Source organism: Scyliorhinus torazame, chromosome 21 (assembly GCF_047496885.1).
Source record: "Scyliorhinus torazame isolate Kashiwa2021f chromosome 21, sScyTor2.1, whole genome shotgun sequence".
NCBI classification, from domain to species: Eukaryota; Metazoa; Chordata; class Chondrichthyes; order Carcharhiniformes; family Scyliorhinidae; genus Scyliorhinus; species Scyliorhinus torazame.
Genome location: NC_092727.1, coordinates 130,893,178 through 130,912,615, shown reverse-complemented (window position 1 = coordinate 130,912,615; position 19,438 = coordinate 130,893,178). Strand labels below are relative to the sequence as shown.

Sequence of the window (19,438 nt, the reverse complement as noted above, 5' to 3'; positions counted from 1 at the left end):
CTGCAAGCACCAACAGGCTGCAACAGCTACCAGGGCTGTGCCACTTTGCTCAAATGGCTATTTGCCCAAGCAGATTGTATTCCAATCTGCTTCGACTCATCATGGTGGCACAGTGGTTAGCACTGCTGCCTCACAGCTCCAGGGACCTGGGTTGAATTCTGGCCTCGGGTGACTGTCTGTGTGGAGTCTGCACATTCTCACATTGCGTGGGTTTCCTCCGGGTGCTCCGGTTTCCTCCCACGTTCCAAAGAAGTGAAGGTTAGGTGGATTGGCCATGCTAAATTGTCCCTTAGCATCCAAAAGGTGTGGTGGGGTTACTGGGATAGGGTGGAGGTGTGGGTTTAAGGGCAAGTGCAGACTCGATGGACAGCACGGTAGCATGGTGGTTAGCACTGTTGCTTCACAGCTCCAGGGTCCCAGGTTCGATTCCCGGTTTGGGTCAATGTCTGTGCGGAGTGTGCATGTTCTCCCAGTGTGTGTGTGGGTTTCCTCCGGGTGCTCCGGTTTCCTCCAACAGTCCAAAGATGTGCAGGTTAAGTGGATTGGCCATGAAAAAATTGCCCTTAGTGTCCAAAAAAGGTTAGGTGGGGATAGGGTGGAAGTGTGGGGAGAGGGTGGAGGTGTGGGGAGAGGGTGGAGGTGTGGGGGGTGTGGGGAGAGGGTGGAGGTGTGGGGAGAGGGTGGAGGTGTGGGGAGAGGGTGGAAGTGCGGGGAGAGGGTGGAGGTGTGGGGAGAGGGTGGAGGTGTGGGGAGAGGGTGGAGGTGTGGGGGGTGTGGGGAGAGGGTGGAGGTGTGGGGAGAGGGTGGAGGTGTGGGGGGTGTGGGGAGAGGGTGGAGGTGTGGGGGGTGTGGGGAGAGGGTGGAGGTGTGGGGGGTGTGGGGAGAGGGTGGAGGTGTGGGGGGTGTGGGGAGAGGGTGGAAGTGTGGGGAGAGGGTGGAGGTGTGGGGAGAGGGTGGAGGTGTGGGGAGAGGGTGGAGGTGTGGGGGGTGTGGGGAGAGGGTGGAAGTGTGGGGAGAGGGTGGAGGTGTGGGGGGTGTGGGGAGAGGGTGGAGGTGTGGGGAGAGGGTGGAGGTGTGGGGGGTGTGGGGAGAGGGTGGAGGTGCGGGGAGAGGGTGGAGATGTGGGGAGAGGGTGGAGGTGTGGGGAGAGGGTGGAGGTGTGGGGAGAGGGTGGAGGTGTGGGGAGAGGGTGGAGGTGTGGGGAGAGGGTGGAGGTGTGGGGAGAGGGTGGAGGTGTGGGGAGAGGGTGGAGGTGTGGGGAGAGGGTGGAGGTGTGGGGGGTGTGGGGAGAGGGTGGAGGTGTGGGGAGAGGGTGGAGGTGCGGGGAGAGGGTGGAGGTGTGGGGAGAGGGTGGAGGTGTGGGGGGTGTGGGGAGAGGGTGGAAGTGTGGGGAGAGGGTGGAGGTGTGGGGAGAGGGTGGAGGTGTGGGGGGTGTGGGGAGAGGGTGGAGGTATGGGGGGTGTGGGGGGTGTGGGGAGAGGGTGGAAGTGCGGGGAGAGGGTGGAGTTGTGGGGGGTGTGGGGAGAGGGTGGAAGTGTGGGGAGAGGGTGGAGGTGTGGGGGGTGTGGGGAGAGGGTGGAGGTGCGGGGAGAGGGTGGAGGTGTGGGGAGAGGGTGGAGGTGTGGGGAGAGGGTGGAGGTGTGGGGAGAGGGTGGAGGTGTGGGGAGAGGGTGGAGGTGTGGGGAGAGGGTGGAGGTGTGGGGAGAGGGTGGAGGTGTGGGGAGAGGGTGGAGGTGTGGGGGGTGTGGGGAGAGGGTGGAGGTGTGGGGAGAGGGTGGAGGTGCGGGGAGAGGGTGGAGGTGTGGGGAGAGGGTGGAGGTGTGGGGAGAGGGTGGAGGTGTGGGGGGTGTGGGGAGAGGGTGGAAGTGTGGGGAGAGGGTGGAGGTGTGGGGAGAGGGTGGAGGTGTGGGGGGTGTGGGGAGAGGGTGGAGGTATGGGGGGTGTGGGGGGTGTGGGGAGAGGGTGGAAGTGCGGGGAGAGGGTGGAGGTGTGGGGGGTGCGGGGAGAGGGTGGAGGTGTGGGGGGTGTGGGGAGAGGGTGGAGGTGTGGGGAGAGGGTGGAGGTGTGGGGGTGTGGGGAGAGGGTGGAGGTGTGGGGGGTGTGGGGAGAGGGTGGAGGTGTGGGGGGTGTGGGGAGAGGGTGGAGGTGTGGGGAGAGGGTGGAGGGTGGAGGTGTGGGTGGAGGTGTGGGTGGAGGGTGGAGGTGTGGGGAGAGGGTGGAGGTGTGGGGAGAGGGTGGAGGTGTGGGGAGAGGGTGGAAGTGTGGGGGGTGTGGGGAGAGGGTGGAGGTGTGGGGAGAGGGTGGAGGTGTGGGGAGAGGGTGGAAGTGTGGGGAGAGGGTGGAAGTGTGGGGAGAGGGCGGAGGTGTGGGGAGAGGGTGGAAGTGTGGGGAGAGGGTGGAGGTGTGGGGAGAGGGTGGAGGTGTGGGGGGTGTGGGGAGAGGGTGGAAGTGTGGGGAGAGGGTGGAGGTGTGGGGAGAGGGTGGAGGTGTGGGGGGTGTGGGGAGAGGGTGGAGGTGCGGGGAGAGGGTGGAGGTGTGGGGAGAGGGTGGAGGTGTGGGGAGAGGGTGGAGGTGTGGGGAGAGGGTGGAGGTGTGGGGAGAGGTGTGGGGGGTGCGGGGAGAGGGTGGAGGTGTGGGGAGAGGGTGGAGGTGTGGGGAGAGGGTGGAGGTGTGGGGAGAGGTGTGGGGGGTGTGGGGAGAGGGTGGGGGTGTGGGGAGAGGGTGGAGGTGTGGGGAGAGGGTGGAGGTGTGGGGAGAGGGTGGAGGTGTGGGGAGAGGTGTGGGGGGTGCGGGGAGAGGGTGGAGGTGTGGGGAGAGGGTGGAGGTGTGGGGAGAGGGTGGAGGTGTGGGGAGAGGTGTGGGGGGTGTGGGGAGAGGGTGGGGGTGTGGGGAGAGGTGTGGGGGGTGTGGGGAGAGGGTGGAGGTGTGGGGGGTGTGGGGAGAGGGTGGAGGTGTCCCCTCGGTGTACCACGAAAAGCTCACTCTTCCCCACGTTGAGTTTATACCCGGAAAAGTCCCCAAACTCCCTGAGGATCCGCATCATCTCCGGCATCCCCCCCACTGGGTCCGCCACATACAGTAACAGGTCATCGGCGCACCCCCCCCCCCCGCCCGACCAGCCCCCTCCAGTTCCTAGACTCCCTTAGAGCCATAGCCAAAGGCTCAATTGCCAATTCAAATAGCAAGGTGGATAGGGGGCACCCCTGCCTCGTCGCCCGGTACAGCGAAAGTATTCCGACCTCCTCCGATTCGTGGCAACACTCGCCACCGGGGCTTCGTAAAGTAGCCTAACCCAACTAATGGACCCCTCCCCGAACCCAAACCTCCTCAACACTTCCCAGAGGTACCCCCACGCCACCCTATCGGAGGCCTTCTCTGCGTCCATCGCCGCCACTATCTCTGCCTCCCCCTCCACTGTGGGCATCATGATTACGTTAAGGAGCCTCCGCACATTGGTATTCAGATGCCTTCCCTTAACAAAAACGGTCTGGTCCTCGTGAATCACCCCCGGGACACAGTCCTCAATTCTGGTAGCCCACACCTTCGCTAACAGCTTCGCGTCCATGTTGAGGAGAGAGATTGGCCTATACGACCCACACTGTAATGGGTCCTTGTCCCGCTTCAAGATCAGCGAGATCAGCGCCCTGGACATTGTCGGGGGGTAGGGCTCCCCACCCTCGCCTCATTGAAAAGTACTTTCAATAGAGGGCCCAGCAGGTCCATGTACTTCCGGTCAAATTCCACCGGGAACCCATCTGGCCCCGGTGCCTTCCCCGCCTGCATACTCCCCAGCCCCTTAGTCAGCTCCTCCAGCCCTACCGGTGCCCCAAGCCCAGCCACCTGCTCCTCCTCCACCCTCAGGAACCTCAGTCGATCCAAAAATCGACACTCCCTCCCCCCTCCTCCGTCAGGGGCTCAGACCTATACAGCCCCTCATAAAAGTCGCTAAATACCCCATTTATTCCCACCGCATTCCGCACCGTGTTCCCCCCTTTTATCCCTAACTCCCCCAATCTCCCTCGCTGCCGCCCGCTTCCGAAACCGGTGTGCCAACATCCGGCTAGCCTGCTCCTCGTACTCATACACCCCCCCTTGCGCTTTCCTCCACTGCACCTCTGCCTTCTTGGTGGTCCGGCCCAAAATGCGCAGCATAAATCCGGCATCGTCCCAATTCGGGGCATATACATTCACTAATACCACCCGTACCCCCTGCAGCTTACCACTCACCATCACATACCTACCTCCATTGTCTGCCACGATGTTCAACGCCTCAAACGACACCCGCTTCCCCACCAAAATCGCCACCCCTCGATCCTTTGCGTCCAACCCCGAATGGAAAACCTGCCCTACCCACCCCTTTCTCAGCCTGACCTGATCTGCCACCCTCAAATGCGTCTCCTGGAGCATGACCACATCTGCCTTCAGTCCCTTCAGGTGCGCGAACACCCGGGCCCTCTTGACCGGCCCGTTCAGACCTCTCACATTCCAAGTTATCAGCCGGATCAGGGGGCTTCCCGCCACCCCCCCCCCCGCCGATGAGCCATCCCCTTTTCTAGGCCAACCATGTGCCTGCGCCTCCCGCACTCTCCTTTCCCCCCAGTGGCAGACCCCCGCCCGACTCTCTCCGAGCTCCAGCTCACCTTTGGCCAATGCAGCAGCAACCCAGTCGTCGTCCCCACCCCCCAAGCTAGGTCTCCCCCTAGCTGCGTTGCTCCCCCATAGCACTTCCGTTAGTCAGCTGACTCCTGCTGACCCCGGCCACTCTATCGACCCCCCAGTGTGGTAGTCTTGCACCCCCCCCCCCCACCCCCACCCTCCTGTCCATCAGCGGGCGCTCCTCTCCAACACCGCCCTTCCCCCCCCCCCCGACCTTGCCCCCTTCCTTCCCTAGCGTGGGAAAAAGCCCGCGCTTTCCATCAGACCGGCCCCGCCCTCTCTGGCGCATCTCCCTTTTGCGGCCTAATCTCAGCTCCCCCACCTCGGGCCTCCCATCTCCCCTCCCCCCAACGGGGCTCCGTCCTTCCAACCACCGACGCCCACACTCTCACAAAACCCCCACTTCGAACCAATTCACCCTACCCCACCCAGCACCCAAGGAAACAATACAGAACAGAATAGAACATCCCCCAAAGCACAGTAGCCCCCCGCGACCTCCCCTCACAACCGACCCTCAGTCCGTGTCCAACTTTTCGGCCTGAATAAAGGTCCACGCCTCCTCCGGCGTCTCAAAGTAATGGTGCCGGTCCTTAAACGTGACCCACAGTCGCGCCGGCTGCAGCATCCCGAATTTCACCCCCTTCCGATGCAGAACCGCCTTAGCCCGATTGTACCCGGCCCTCTTCTTGGCCACCTCCGCGCTCCAGTCCTGGTATATACGGACCTCTGCATTCTCCCACCTGCTGCTCCACTCCTTTTTTGCCCATCTTAGGACACACTCCCTGTCCACCAAGCGGTGGAACCGCACCAATACCGCCCGCGGCGGCTCATTAGACTTGGGCCTCCTCGCCAGGACTCGGTGGGCCCCATCCAGCTCCAGGGGCCTCGGGAAGGCACCCGCGACCATCAACGTGTTCAGCATCGTGACCACATATGTTCCAGCATCCGACCCCTCCACTCCGTCCGGGAGACACAGAATCGGCAGATTCCTCCTCCTCGACCGATTCTCCATGTCCTCAAACTTCTCCTGCCATTTCTTATGCAGCGCCTCGTGCGCCTCCACCTTCACTGCCAGGCCCAATATCTTGTCCTCATTCTCCGAGGCCTTCTGCCGCACCTCCCGGATCGCCGCCCCTTGGGCCTTCTGGGTCTCGACCAGCTTGTCGATCGAAGCCTTCATCGGCTCCAGCAGCTCTGCTTTCAGTTCCGTGAAGCAGCGCTTGAGAAACTCCTGCTGCTCTTGCGCACGCTGCGCCCACGCTGCCTGGTCTCCACCCGCCGCCATCTTGGCTTCCCTCCCTCGCATTGTTCGCTGCACCAGAATTACTTTTATCACCGCTCCACTCCTGGTCCAATCCATACAGTGCCGGGGAAATCGTACTGTCACCTTCCCACACTGGCAACCGTCGAACAAATGTCGCTGGGGCCCCTCACAAGAGCCCAAAAGTCTGTTTCTGGCGGGAGCTGCCGAACGTGCGACTTAGCTCAGCATAGCCGCAACCGGAAGTCCATTCCATCACACTCCTGACTTCAGCCATTCGGTAGTGGACAAGTTGAGGGGGTCAGGTGAGCCTCTCTTTGTAGCAGGCAGCGGAAAAATCAATGTAGGGAAACATTGTTAGTGAAATGAGACAGGAGAAGAAACAGGCTGCAAAAAGCAGGAGCAACAGCAGGAGACTGCTGACTGAGAAAATCACACAAGTGCGGAAAATTTCAGGAATTCATACTTTTTGGTCTTGTTTATAATAAAGATATCATGCTGTATATTTATTTTCCCTTTATGTGGGTACCAAACATAATGGTGGCATACTGCCAATGATTATGTATTGATATTCACCATTAAGGTTGTCGTGTAGTCGCAGCCGTATCAGGACAGATGACCTGGATGAAGTCTACAAGGCAGAATGAAATGTCATCTGCACACAAAAGGCTATGACGGTGTGTATACGCAGTGCTTACCATCAGGGTCCTCAGCTGGCTGGATGCTCATGTAAGGCTCTCCTTTCTCCATCCGTGACTGCCGTTGACGACTCTCTTCCTCAAGTGCTGCCTCAGCCCGGCTCTTTGCATTAATGTAGGCAAGATAGGCGGGAGAGTTATGATACGCTTTCATGGCTTCATTGTACTCGACCTGAAAATAGAAGCAAATCCCATAAAGTGGGAACAATCAAATGCAGCACACCATTACTCCTAAAGGCTATCATTCAACTCTAAGGTCTTATGTGAATCGCCAAGTACAGGAGAGGTGACAGCTTATCAGCTCTCAGGCCATCTCGGACGGTGACTCTCCCAACATTCTCCCTCTTTCTACAAGATTTCTGGTTGGCCTTCAATTGACAAAATCAGTAATTGGCTGTGTGGGGAATCACAGGCAGCAAAATGTGCATGGTAGCATCTTGTACTGCAGGGTGCCAGGCTCAAGGTTTTGCAGATGCGTTCGAAGCAGAGAAGATTGATTCGACTCATTCATGGAACGAGGGACTTATCTGATGGTAAAAGGTTGAACTGGTTGAGCCTATACATCCATTGGAAATGAGAAGAATGAGAGATGATCCTATTGAAACATACAAGATCCCGAGGGGATTTAATAGGGTGGATGTTTCTTCCTGTGTGAGAGATTAGAACTAGGGAACACAATTTAACAAAAAGAGCTCATTTTTATGAGCAGCACGGTGGCACAGTGGTTAGCACTGCTACCTCATGGCACCGAGGACCCGGGTTCAATCCCGGCTCTGGGTCACTCTGTGTGGAGTTTGCACATTCTCCCCCGTGTTTGCGTCGGTTTCGTTCCACAACCCAAAGATGTGCAGGGTAGGTGGATTGGCCATGCTAAATTGCCCCTTAATTGGAAAAAATGAATTGGGTACTCTAAATTTTTTTTTTTAATAAAACATGTATAAAAGAAAAGTACAATGTTTTGAGAGATCAGCATAAACCATAGATAACGGAAACTGAACTTTTACCATATGCCTAGCAACAAAATCTCCTGGGCCAAGAGGAAGAAGGATCAAATGAAATTTCTGTTAAGCAAGTTTGTTTGAAGAGAAACAATATTTTCATGTTTTCACACAGTTTATTCTACAAATTAATCAATTGTTTTGCAAAAGTTTCTTTCCATTCTATCCCAAGACCCTGACATCGCTCAAAACTGTCTTAAAAGTGGGAAGCACTCGTGTTCGCAGATATTAATCCCCGGAATATCTTCTGACAGAAGAGCAGGGCATGGGGAACACAAGCATTAGCTGGAATGGTCCCTTACAAAAAAAAGCTCATGGGTTCCTCATCGTGAAAGAGAGTGTTCAAATCCAGACTGATGGACTAAAAGTCTGAACTCTGAATGAAGACTGATAATCTCCCTCAAAGCTGCCCAGGATTGAGTGAAGACTATATCTCTCTCAAAGCTGCCCAGGATTTATACAGTGAATGGTAGAACCCTCAAGAGTATTGAAAGTCAGAGAGATCTAGGTGTACAGGTCCACAGGTCACTGAAAGGGGCAACACAGGTGGAGAAGGTAGTCAAGAAGGCATACGGCATGCTTGCCTTCATTGACCCGGGCATTGAGTATAAGAATTGGCAAGTCATGTTACAGCTGTATAGAACCTTAGTTAGGCCACACTTGGAGTATAGTGTTTAATTCTGGTCGCCACACTACCAGAAGGATGTGGAGGCTTTAGAGAGGGTGCAGAAGAGATTTACCAGGATGTTGCCTGGTGTGGAGGGCATTAGCTATGAGGAGCGGTTGAATAAACTCGGTTTGTTCTCACTGGAACGACGGAGGTGGAGGGGAGACCTGATAGAGGTCTACAAAATTATGAGGGGCATAGACAGAGTGGATACTCAGAAGCTTTTCCCCAGGGTAGAGGGGTCAATTACTAGGGGGCATAGGTTTAAGGTGCGAGGGACAAGGTTTAGAGATGTACGAGGCAAATCTTTTTACACAGAGGGTAGTGGGTGCCTGGAACTCGCTACCGGAGGAGGTAGTGGAAGCAAGGACGACAATGACGTTTAAGGGGCATCTGGACAAATACATGAATAGGATGGGAATAGAGGGATACGGACCCAGAAAGTGTAGAAGATTTTAGTTTAGACGGGCAGCATGGTCGGCACGGGCTTGGAGGGCCTGTTCCTGTGCTGTACTTTTCTTTGTCCTTTATTGAGTGAAGACTGGTAATCTTCCTCAAAGCTGCCCAGGACTGAGTGAAGACTGGCAATCTTCCTCAAAGCTGCCCAGAGAGTGAAGACTATATCTCCCTCAAAGCTGCCCTGGACTGAGTGAAGACTGGCAATCTTCCTCAAAGCTGCCCAGCGAGTGAAGACTATATCTCCCTCAAAGCTGCCCAGGACTGAGTGAAGACTATATCTCCCTCAAAGCTGCCCAGCGAGTGAAGACTATATCTCCCTCAAAGCTGCACAGGACTGAGTGAAGACTATATCTCCCTCAAAGCTGCCCAGGACTGAGTGAAGACCAGAACTCTCTCTCAAAGCTGTCCAGGACTGAGTGAAGACCAGAACTCTCTCTAAAAGCTGCCCAGGATTGAATGAAGACTGGCAATCTTCCTCAAAGCGATGGATGAGAAACTGAAATGCCAAAAGGCATAGCAGAAGTCCAGGTGTGGATAGGAGGAAAAAGAGAGAATTAAAGCTGAATGTCTGGGACAGATTTACTCTCTATCCTACCAGTGTTGTATCTGGCTTGGGAGTTTTGATGATATATGGAGGAAGCTTTACATTGTGTTGAACCATGTTGTATCTCAGCTGTGGTGACGGGGTGAATAAACATTCCAACTCGCAATGCTGTCAATCCTCAAGTCAAGAATATCACCCCCACCCAAAGAAAATAGAAAAGGACAACAAACCTATATGATTAACACTATCAACCAGATGCACTTTATGGTCACTGAAAGGAATCCTTTCCTCTGTTTTACCTTTTCTGCTTCATAGTCATTCAGATACTCCTGCTTTTCCTCATCTGTGAGATCCCGCCACATTCCACCGATGATTTTCCCTATTTCCCACAGCTTCAGATCTGGATTGGAGGCCTTAACCTGGTCCCATACCTAAAACGTAATAAGGAGACTTATTTACAGAACTGATACAGTAATAGAATTATCACACTGTCGACCAGACAGTTTCTGGGTATAGTACAACCAACACCCGAATGTACTTACTACAGTTAGGCATTAATAAGGGAGTTCTGTGATTAGTACTCCTACAAATCACTTTTTATTAAAAAAAGTATTTTTAAAATTTAAATTTAAGCTGCAGCTCTTGGTGACATCATCGGTGGAAGCTGGCTGGGAGGAGTTAGTAGGTCTGAGAATGCGAAGGAGCTGATGTCCCACACGGATGCAAAAGGAATGACAAATGATTATTGAATGGCAGCAGGTTAAATCCCAGTAATGCATATTCAGCCGATCACACAGCCGGACTCAGTAACTCATCCAAGTTAACAACTAGCACAGTCTTAAATAAGGACAGAAAGAGGAAAAGGGGGGAAAAAAATCAGATCTCAACCTTTAAAGATGTAAATTGTTTAATATAAAATTGCACCTATGGGACAGTTGCTTTTAAACTAGGCGGCAACAAGTTACAGACCAGGATTTATTGAAGTTGCAATGTTTTCTAGAAAGATTTCCAGTTAGGAATGTATTACAGCCTCCACCTAGTACAGAACATCAGGTGTTTACATAAATAATAATGACCACCCAACAGGAGGTATAAACAGTAAAGTAATCCCATTCCACGCTACAAACATTAGTCAGTGAAAGGCTATCAATACAACAGCGAGCATCTTTCCTCCACATGTCTTGAGTAATCGGGCTGGGTTTAGTCAGGTGAATGGATGCTGCAGTAAATACTGTGATACAATGCTGCAGATACTGTACCTTTCTGCTGTAACGCATGTAGGGCATCAAGGGCTTGTCTGGGGGCTTTGGGGGTTTGGGAATAGTGATGCCTGAGGATGCCTGTGGGGAAACGAAACATGTCACATTATCTTGCACTTCAAGGAGGAAAGCAATCGCTCTTAATATCAAATTGCCATTAGTTAACATAAAATAAAGTCTAAAGATCAATGAGAACAGGAATGCTATCTGGATCCAGGTGCGACTGTCCTGGTTCGGATTTGAAATACATATTTTAAAAGCAAATCTTTGAACACAGTGAATGAGACAAAGGAAGGATTGAATACTGAAGTTCAGGGCGGCACGGTGGCGCAGTGGTTAGCACTGCTGCCTACGGCGCCGAGGACCCGGGTTTGATCCCAGCCGGGTCCCGGTGTGGAGTTTGCACATTCTCCCCGTGTCTGCGTGGGTCTCAGCCCCACAACCCAAAAAGATGTGCAGGGTAGGTGGATTGGCCACGCTAAATTGCCCCTTAACTGGAAAAAAATAATTGGGTACTCCAAATTTATAAAAGAAAAAAAAAGTTATAAGAAATAAAAATGAATACTGAAGTTCTTTTTTGCAAGGTTGAATTGGGGATGTTGAATCAACATAAAAGATTGCTGGAGGGAACTATGCTGATCAAATAAACACTTCCTAGAACTGGTTTGAGCTTGAACAAAGACATAAAAGCTGCAGATCCCTCCTGTCACTTCTGATACAATCACATGCAAACAAGGCATTTATCAAACACTTCAAAATTAAGATAACTGGAAATAGAGGTTTGTGTAGTGACTGGAGTTAAACTCACAACGCTAAATCGGACAGGTTTTTGCCAGTGAAAAGATATTAATGATATGGAGTATGGACAGTTGATGAAAATAGGACACATGTCACTGAATGGCAGATCAGACTAGAGGGGCTTTGCAAATTCATTCATGGGAACGTGGGTGTCGTTGGCTGCAGGATCAACTCGGTGAAAGACGCTCTTTGGTCTGCCCTAAACTTGCTGATCTTCCAGTGCAAAGAATTGTCCTCGACCGAGTGTTGCAGACTGACACATTCCAAGGTGCAGGACTACGTGCTGAGGGACGCAGTCAAGCTTGGGGCAGCTGCTGCCAAGGTGCAATGGGGAAAGGCCACTGTGAAAGGCCTTTCAGCAACATAGAGACGGTAACCGTGTAAAACCCTTCAGACTGTGTGCTTAATCCTAACTGTATTGAAGCACCTCAGAGTGCAACGTGATTGATGAATATAGTTGCACTCCCTGAATGTACCCCCTGTAACGAAAATATTGAAATTTTAGTCATGTTTTCATTACTGAATTGAAGCCCTTCTTGACTTGTGGAGAAAATGTGAATATCATTTCCTGTTATGACAATGTGAAATGCCTGATAATGTCTGTTTCAAATATTTTATGAATAAAGTATAGTTTTGCAAAAACAAAAGGGCATTGTTGGCTAGGCCAGCACTAACTGCCCATCCCCAACTTCCCTTGAGGTGTGGATGAATACCCTGATACCATGACCTGGATGGAAACTTTGTTGATGGGTGACGATAACTTCCCCTAAATGAAGTCTCTCCAGAAATAATTCACCACTTGCCTTGGGCACATCATTACAGTAGCAGTGTGTTCCTCATCATCAAATCACACCATTGTCTATCTCCCTCCTCCTCTGGTATCTGTTCATCCTTCTGTGTCTCCATAAAAATCCTTGGGCTCAACTGTCCTCTCTACCACCATGTCAAGTTTCTCACTTAGAGAACCTCTCTGCTTTCCTTTCATAGTATCTGCAGTGAACAATGTCTTTGCTTCTTTACCCCATTTACACTTATTACCCAAGCAGTATGTGGCCGCCTTATTCTTCTTAACAGGCGTCACCTCCTCACACTGCCTTACGTTTTTGCCACGGCAAGATTTTTTAATGTCTTATTGCATTTTTTCTTCCTTTGTAGGACTGCAAGTTTTGAAATTGCACTTCCAATTCGGACTCCAAGTCGTTAGTGCGTTTTGAGAACAGTCAGAGCAGCAGCGATCTTGTAGAATGCTCCTTCCCACCTTCTGACAGCCAGCCTAGTGCCCACTTTTCAATAGGCACTAATCACTTGGAATTGATTTGAAAGAACAAATCTCCTTTTCATTTCTCGTTGAAGTGAAGCCCACCCACCTCCACGTCAGAGGATGGGTGCTCAGAATTTATTTTTGAGATTCTCCGAATTGAGGGCCTGTCAAAGTTGCTCTTCAATTCTGGCTATTTTAATTAAAATTTTAAAAGTTTGATAGTTACCTTCTCCCTGCCGATTATACTCGAAGCACGTGGAGTTCCATTGTGGAATGGGGCCGTAGGACCACAGGAATCCTATTTATAAACACAAGTCATGTATTTTGTTACACAGGTTGGAAATGGATAATAAATCACTTTGAGAAAAAGGCATTGGTTAACATTACCAAATAAATCTAGTTGAAACACTTTATAATTCAACTTTGTTCCCAACTTGGCTTGCTAAGTTTGATTTCAAATTATTTTTCAAACATATAGATGACAAGAGTTGCCACCAGATGGTAGTCATGGGCGGTTTAGAACAACATAATAAGCTTGTTCAAACTTTGAGTGCTTTCTCTTTTTGTTTTGGTCGCCCTCACCAAACCCATAAAACAACTGAGCCTGATTAATTAGTCATTGGAATTTAAACCCCAACGAGCTCCATGAATCATTTGGTGTATTTAAGAGCACCTTTCTTGAATGTAAATTAAATTGACCTTTCACTGCAGCGCATGGTTATTACAATAATGAAGCTCAAACACAATGTTGTATTATTTTTCTGTGGGAGAATTTTCACAGCACTGTCTTCTTCCATTGAAAGAAAAGGATGTCGATTTAAAGTTTAACATTTCAGTGAGTGAAAGGATGGCCCTTTCTCAGTTCTCTCGAACACTCCCGTCAGCCAGTGAAGAATGTGCAGTGCAGGTTATGCTGATTTCTTATAATCCAATTTCAAAATTCAAAAATCAAGCCCACTAAGATGGTCCAAAAGCTAGTCACTTTTAAACTTATTTACCCACAGTTGAATTAAAAATGACTGGATAATTTAAGGGACATTTTGCAAACCGAAACTATTTAAGAAATACATCCATTTTTTGGAAATCACGCATTTTCATTTCTCTTGGCACATTTCTGCTAGATTCCCATTTGAAATCCTGGGTTTTATCTGTCGGATTGTCATCTATGTTGACAGGTGCTCACTGCAGTCACAATGGGATTGGTTTGTTGCGACGTGGGGAAATCATACTGAATTAAACGTTGCTCGTCACACATTTTAATATGCCACCAGGTTGTCACCATAATGGTTTTACATTTTAATTTTGCACCGCACAACCTTCGAGAGAAGAACTAATAATAAAATAAATATTAACAAAAGTATCCATTTATCTGGCTTATTGGACCAAAGAGAGAGAATGGGGATTCCGACCCACTCCATTGGTTTTATGTAAGCATTAAATATATACACTATAAAATGTAAATTCAGAAACAAGAGAGAGCAAAGCATATTCACTGAGTGAGGAATGTGACTCTCATCTCTGCTCCCCATTTGAGTGCCTGATCACACCATTAACTCCAGCAGGGAGCTTCCAAGCTTTTTAATCTTGATGCAATCTGCAGATAAGATTAAAATGTGAACTCACAGGGAGTGGATGAGGCAAATAGTTAGATGAATTCATTCAAAGGGAAACTAGATAAGCATATGAAGGCGAAAAGAACAGGTTATTTTGACAAAATGAGATAAAGAGGGGAGGGATGGCATTCCTGTGCAGCAAACACTATACTGTAAATACATTGTATATCACCGAGCCTTGGGGCAAATAATACAAACTTTAAGTCCAACTTGAGGCTTACTAATACAAACAGATTTTGATGTTCTTATTAATTATTTCAATTAGTTCCTTTCACTAATGAGGAAATATCATCCTTTCCAAATCTCCTGGGATAAGGAAATTGAAACATCACAAACTAGCGACGAAGATGCAAACCCAGATTAGAAGAGTTGCAAGAGAGCTACATTGCTGAGGTGCAAGGAACCTCCAGCCCGAGAAAGTAATTTTAAGAGGGAAACAGGCAAGGCAAAATAATAGCACCTCGTTTAGAAATGCGCGACCCCAGAGCCGGTTTTGGAAATATCAATGACTGAAATACTCACAAGGAAAGAGTATGTTGGCAGATGACAAACTCACCACCCATTTCCAGAAACATAAAATCCTCCCGGATTAAATGGGAACTTTCAAAGCGATGGATAATTAAAATTCAGAAAGTATCAATTTGCAATAGCATGATGAATAGAAGGGCAAGAGGATCACTCACAAAAAAGAATGCAAGGTTATCCTCAAGCAAGGCACACTGGCAGTAAAAGCAATGGGGGCTGATGGATGCCAGAATGCTGTACAAGATATGGATTCATTTTTAAAGTTACACATTTTTAGGATTGTAAGGATAGAGAAGCCATGGAGTACAGAAATATTCTGACAGATTAAGCTAGCATGAAATTTGATGTTGGGGTGAATATTCAAAAAGGTGTGTGTGGGGGGGGGGGGATCTTTTGGTAAGAGCATTAAGATCAGAGTTGGAGAAAATAAACCAAACCAAGAAAGGTTCTCTTTAGGAGAATTAGCAATAATAATTGGAATGGAATTTCCTTCAATTAAACATTAGGAAGACCAAAAACATGGGTTTATGGTCCTCACTACAAACCTCATTGCCTGTCCACAGATTGTCCCTCTCCAAGATATCTGTCCAAGACTTTAACTGCTTGCAACCTTGTATTATATTTGACTTGGCACAGTGGGGTTTCTTACAACCTATCTGTACCATCAGCAAGACTGCCATTTCTACTCTCTCATCTCAAAAGCTCAAATCCACCCGGCTCTGCGTGCCTTCTCATCCATGCTTTGTTCCCTCTAGACTTGACTATTCCAATGCTTGCATGGGCAGCCTCCCATCTTTGGATAAAGGTCAGCCCATCCAAATGTAACTGGCACCAAGTCCTGTTCACCCCAGTGATTACTGACCTACACTGGCTCTTATTCTGGTTTTCAAATCCCTCCTTGGTCTCGCACCTTCTTATCTTTGCAACCTCCTCTAGCCGTACAACCCGGAGATCCTGGTGCTCCTCTAATTCTGTCCTCTTGCTAGTCGCCAGTCTTAATTATTCCACCAGAGTTAGCCGTGCTTTCAACAGCTATGGCCCCAAGCTCTAGAATTCCCTCCAGTTTTAATTGTGAAATTATAAGCATTGGTAAAAGCTGACACCTTCAGATTCAAGGTTCCAGCTTCAATTTGAGAGATAGAGATAGCTAATGAGTAGGCCAAGATCTTTGGAGTAGCAGAACCTGGCATTACTTAAAAAAACAAACGGGGAGTAATCCAAATGCTGTTGAAACAGGATGGATTACGAAGAACAATGAACAATACAGTACAGGAACAGGTCCTTCGGCCCTCCAATCCTGCGCCGACCATGGTACCTGCCTAAACTAAAACCATCTGCACTTACGGTGTCCGTATCCTTCCATGCCCACTCTGTTCATACATTTGTCTATATGTCCCTGAAATGCCGCTATCGTACCTGCTCCCACCCTCTCCCCAGGCAGCACGTTCCATATATTTACCCCCCTCTGGGTAAAAAACTTGCCTCACACATCTGTTCTAAACTTTTCCCCTCGCACTTTAAACCTATGTCCGCTTGTACTTGACTCTCCTACCCTACGAAAGAGTATCTGCCTATCAACTCTGTCCATGCCACTCATAATCTTCCAGACCTCTATCAGGTTGCCTTTCAACCTCCATCATTCCAGTGAAAACAGACCAAGTTTATCTAACATTACACATAAAGCCAACACTGCCAAAATTCGACTAATTAATTGCACAAACAGCATTCTACAGCGCCTTACAACTACTCATTTGAATTTTTGAAAATGGCCACAGAAACCTGGTTGACACAAAGCCCACACCCCATGGTATCTCTTGCACTGAGCCCATAGACCATAATTATATTTTTGCCTTTGTTGAAGAGAACTAACTCTTGAAAGCATTCAGATAGCAACACAGATTTGCAACAAAGCAGAGCCAGGTAAATGTTAGCATGAAGTTTTAAGTGCAGTTAAATCAATGCCAACAAGGCAGACTACAACAGCTACCACACCCTACCCTCATGCCTTAAGTTTAACTTCATAACATTTAAGTTTTTGTAAACTTATTTTAGTTTTGATCTTACATTTTGTCACTAAATATGGCACTTTTTGTAAGCCTGAATACAAGATTGCATCTGTACACGCTCACCGGCTGACCCGATTTCATTCCATACATAAAAGATTAACAAAGGAGGGAAAAGTTAGAGTACGAGAGTAAGCTAGCTAGAAATATAAATAGATATTAATAACTTTTATAGATATTTTGAAAAGAAAAGAGTTAACAAAGCGAGTACTGGTACTACAGAAAATGAGCCTGGGGATCGAACAATGGAAAATAAGACGGTGGCAGGTGAATGGAGCAGGTATTTTTCATCTGACTTCACTACAGAGGAGCAAGTGACATCCCAGAAATAGCTGCAAATCAGGAAATGGAAGTGAGGGAAGAACTCAGGAAAATTACAATCACCAGGGAAGTGATACTGAGCAAATTGTAGGAGCTGTGGGCTGACAGGTCCCTGAGTCCTGATAGACTTCATCCGAGGGTCTCAAAAGAAGTGACTAATGAGATAGTTGATGTGTTGGTTTCAATTTATCAAAATTCCTTAGATTCAGGGAAGTTTCCATTATATAGGAATACAACAAATGTAGCTCTAATGTTCAAAAAGGGAGGGAGACAGAAAGCAGGAAACTACAGCACGGGCAGCGTTAGCACAGTGGCTTCACAGCGCCAGGATCCCAGGTTCGATTCCCCGCTGGGTCACTGTCTGTGCAGAGTCAGCACGTTCTCCCCATGTCTGCGTGGGTTTCCTCCGGGTGCTCCGGTTTCCTCCCACAGTCCAAAGATGTGCAGGTTAGGTGGATTGGCCACGCTAAATTGCCCTTAGTGTCCAAAAAGATTAGGTGGGGTTATTGGATTACGGGGATAGGGTGGGAGTGAGGGCTTAAGTGGGTCGGTGCAGACTCGATGGGTCGAATGGTCTCCTTCTGCACTGTATGTTCTACCGGCAAGTTAGCTTAACATAGAAGCCATTATTAAATATAAAACTGGGCACTTAGATAAATTCAAGGTAATGATTTTCTGAGGGGGAAAATCATGTTTAACCTATTTATTGGAGCTCTTTCAGGAAGTAATATGTGCTATGGATAAAAGGGGGTCTGGTGGATATACAGACATCCAGTAGGCATTTGAGAAGGTGCCACATCAAATGTACTGCTGAAAAGAAAAGCTCATGTGTCAGAGCTAACATGTATGGATAGAAGATTGGCTAATTGACAGGAAACAGAATAGGCATAAAGTAGGCATTGATGACTATTTTGGGACCGCGTCATGCTCTCGACAGACCTGGGAAAATTCATCAACTTCGCTTCCAGTTTCCACCCCTCCATCACTTACACCTGGTCCATCTCAGACACTTCCCTTCCCTTCCCTGACCTTTCTGACTCCATTTCCAGCAATAGGCTATCTACCAATATCCACTATAAGCCCACTGACTCACACAGCTATCTTGACTACAGCTCTTCGCACCCTACACCCTGTAAGGACTCCATCCCTTTCTCTCAACTCCTTCGCCTCCGTCGCATTTGTTCCGATGATGCCACTTTCCAAAATGGGGCTTCAAAAATGTGCTCCTTCTTCCTCAACCGTGATTTACCACCTACAGTTGTGGGCAGGGCCCTCAGCAGTGTGCGGTCCATCTCCCGCGCCACTACCCTCGCCTCCTCCCCTCCCTCCCAGAACAAGGATAGAGTACCCCTCGTTCTCACATTTCACCCCACCAGCCTCCGTATGCAAAGCATAATCCTCCACCATTTTCGCCAACTCCAGCGTGATGCCACCACCAAACACATCTTCCCTTCACTCCCTCTGTCAGCATTCCGCAGAGACCGTTCCCTCCGAGATAATCTAGTCCATTCCTCCACCATACCCTTCCATTACCCAAGGCACCTTCCCATGCAATCGCAGAAGGTGTAACACCTGCCCCTTTACCTCTTCCATACTTAACATCCCAGGCTCAAAATACTCATTCCAGGTTTAGCAGCATTTCACTTGCACCTCTTTCAATTTGATCTGTTGCATTCGCTCCCAATGTGATCTCCTCTATATCAGAGAGTCCAAACGCAAACTGGGTGATTGCTTTGCTGAGCACCTTCGGTCTGTGCGCATTCAGGACCCTGACCTTCCCGTTGCTTGCCATTTTAACACAAGACCCTGCTCCCATGCCCACATGTCTGTCCTTGGCCTGCTGCAATGTTCCTGTGAAGCTCAACGCAAACTGGGGGAACAACATCTCATCTTCCGGTTAGGCACGCTACAGCCTTCCGGTCTCAAGAGTGAATTCAACAACTTCAGATGATTCGCTCTACCCCACCTCGACCCCTTGTTTTCATCCCATTTTATTTTAACTGTCTTTTACCACGTCTTTCTTCCTCATCTTTCTTTATATACATTTAACCCCCCCAACTTATCCTCCTTTCCTTAACTTTTCTCCCCTTTGCTTCCCCCTTCCACTCCCCCCACATCTACATCTGTCACAGTTTACCCTCTGATGTTAGCTTCTCTGCTGTTTGGCTTTACACACCTGGGGACTACCATTAGTACACTTTCCCTGGGTTTCTATGGTTATCAGCACCCTGTTCCCTTGGTTTCTGTGGCTATGACTCATCTTTCATTCTCTCACTCCACAGTATAAATATTTCCCACTCTCCCTGTCTTTTAGC

The 19,438-nt window shown here is 49.3% G+C and overlaps 1 protein-coding gene across 8 annotated transcripts in view; it reads right to left on the bottom strand.

Moving 5' to 3' along the window:
* Positions 1–19,438, bottom strand: part of smarce1 (SWI/SNF related BAF chromatin remodeling complex subunit E1) — a 59,336-nt gene that overhangs the window by 17,325 nt on the left and 22,573 nt on the right. For 7 of the 8 annotated variants that reach the window (XM_072487667.1, XM_072487665.1, XM_072487666.1 and 4 more), the window contains 4 exons: positions 12,828–12,899; positions 10,543–10,623; positions 9,583–9,714; positions 6,616–6,787 (listed from right to left, as the gene is read on the bottom strand). In XM_072487667.1, coding sequence (XP_072343768.1) covers positions 6,616–6,787; positions 9,583–9,714; positions 10,543–10,623; positions 12,828–12,899 — 457 coding nt within the window. The remainder of the gene's footprint in view (positions 1–6,615; positions 6,788–9,582; positions 9,715–10,542; positions 10,624–12,827; positions 12,900–19,438) is intronic. The other variant, XM_072487671.1, reaches the window with a different exon arrangement.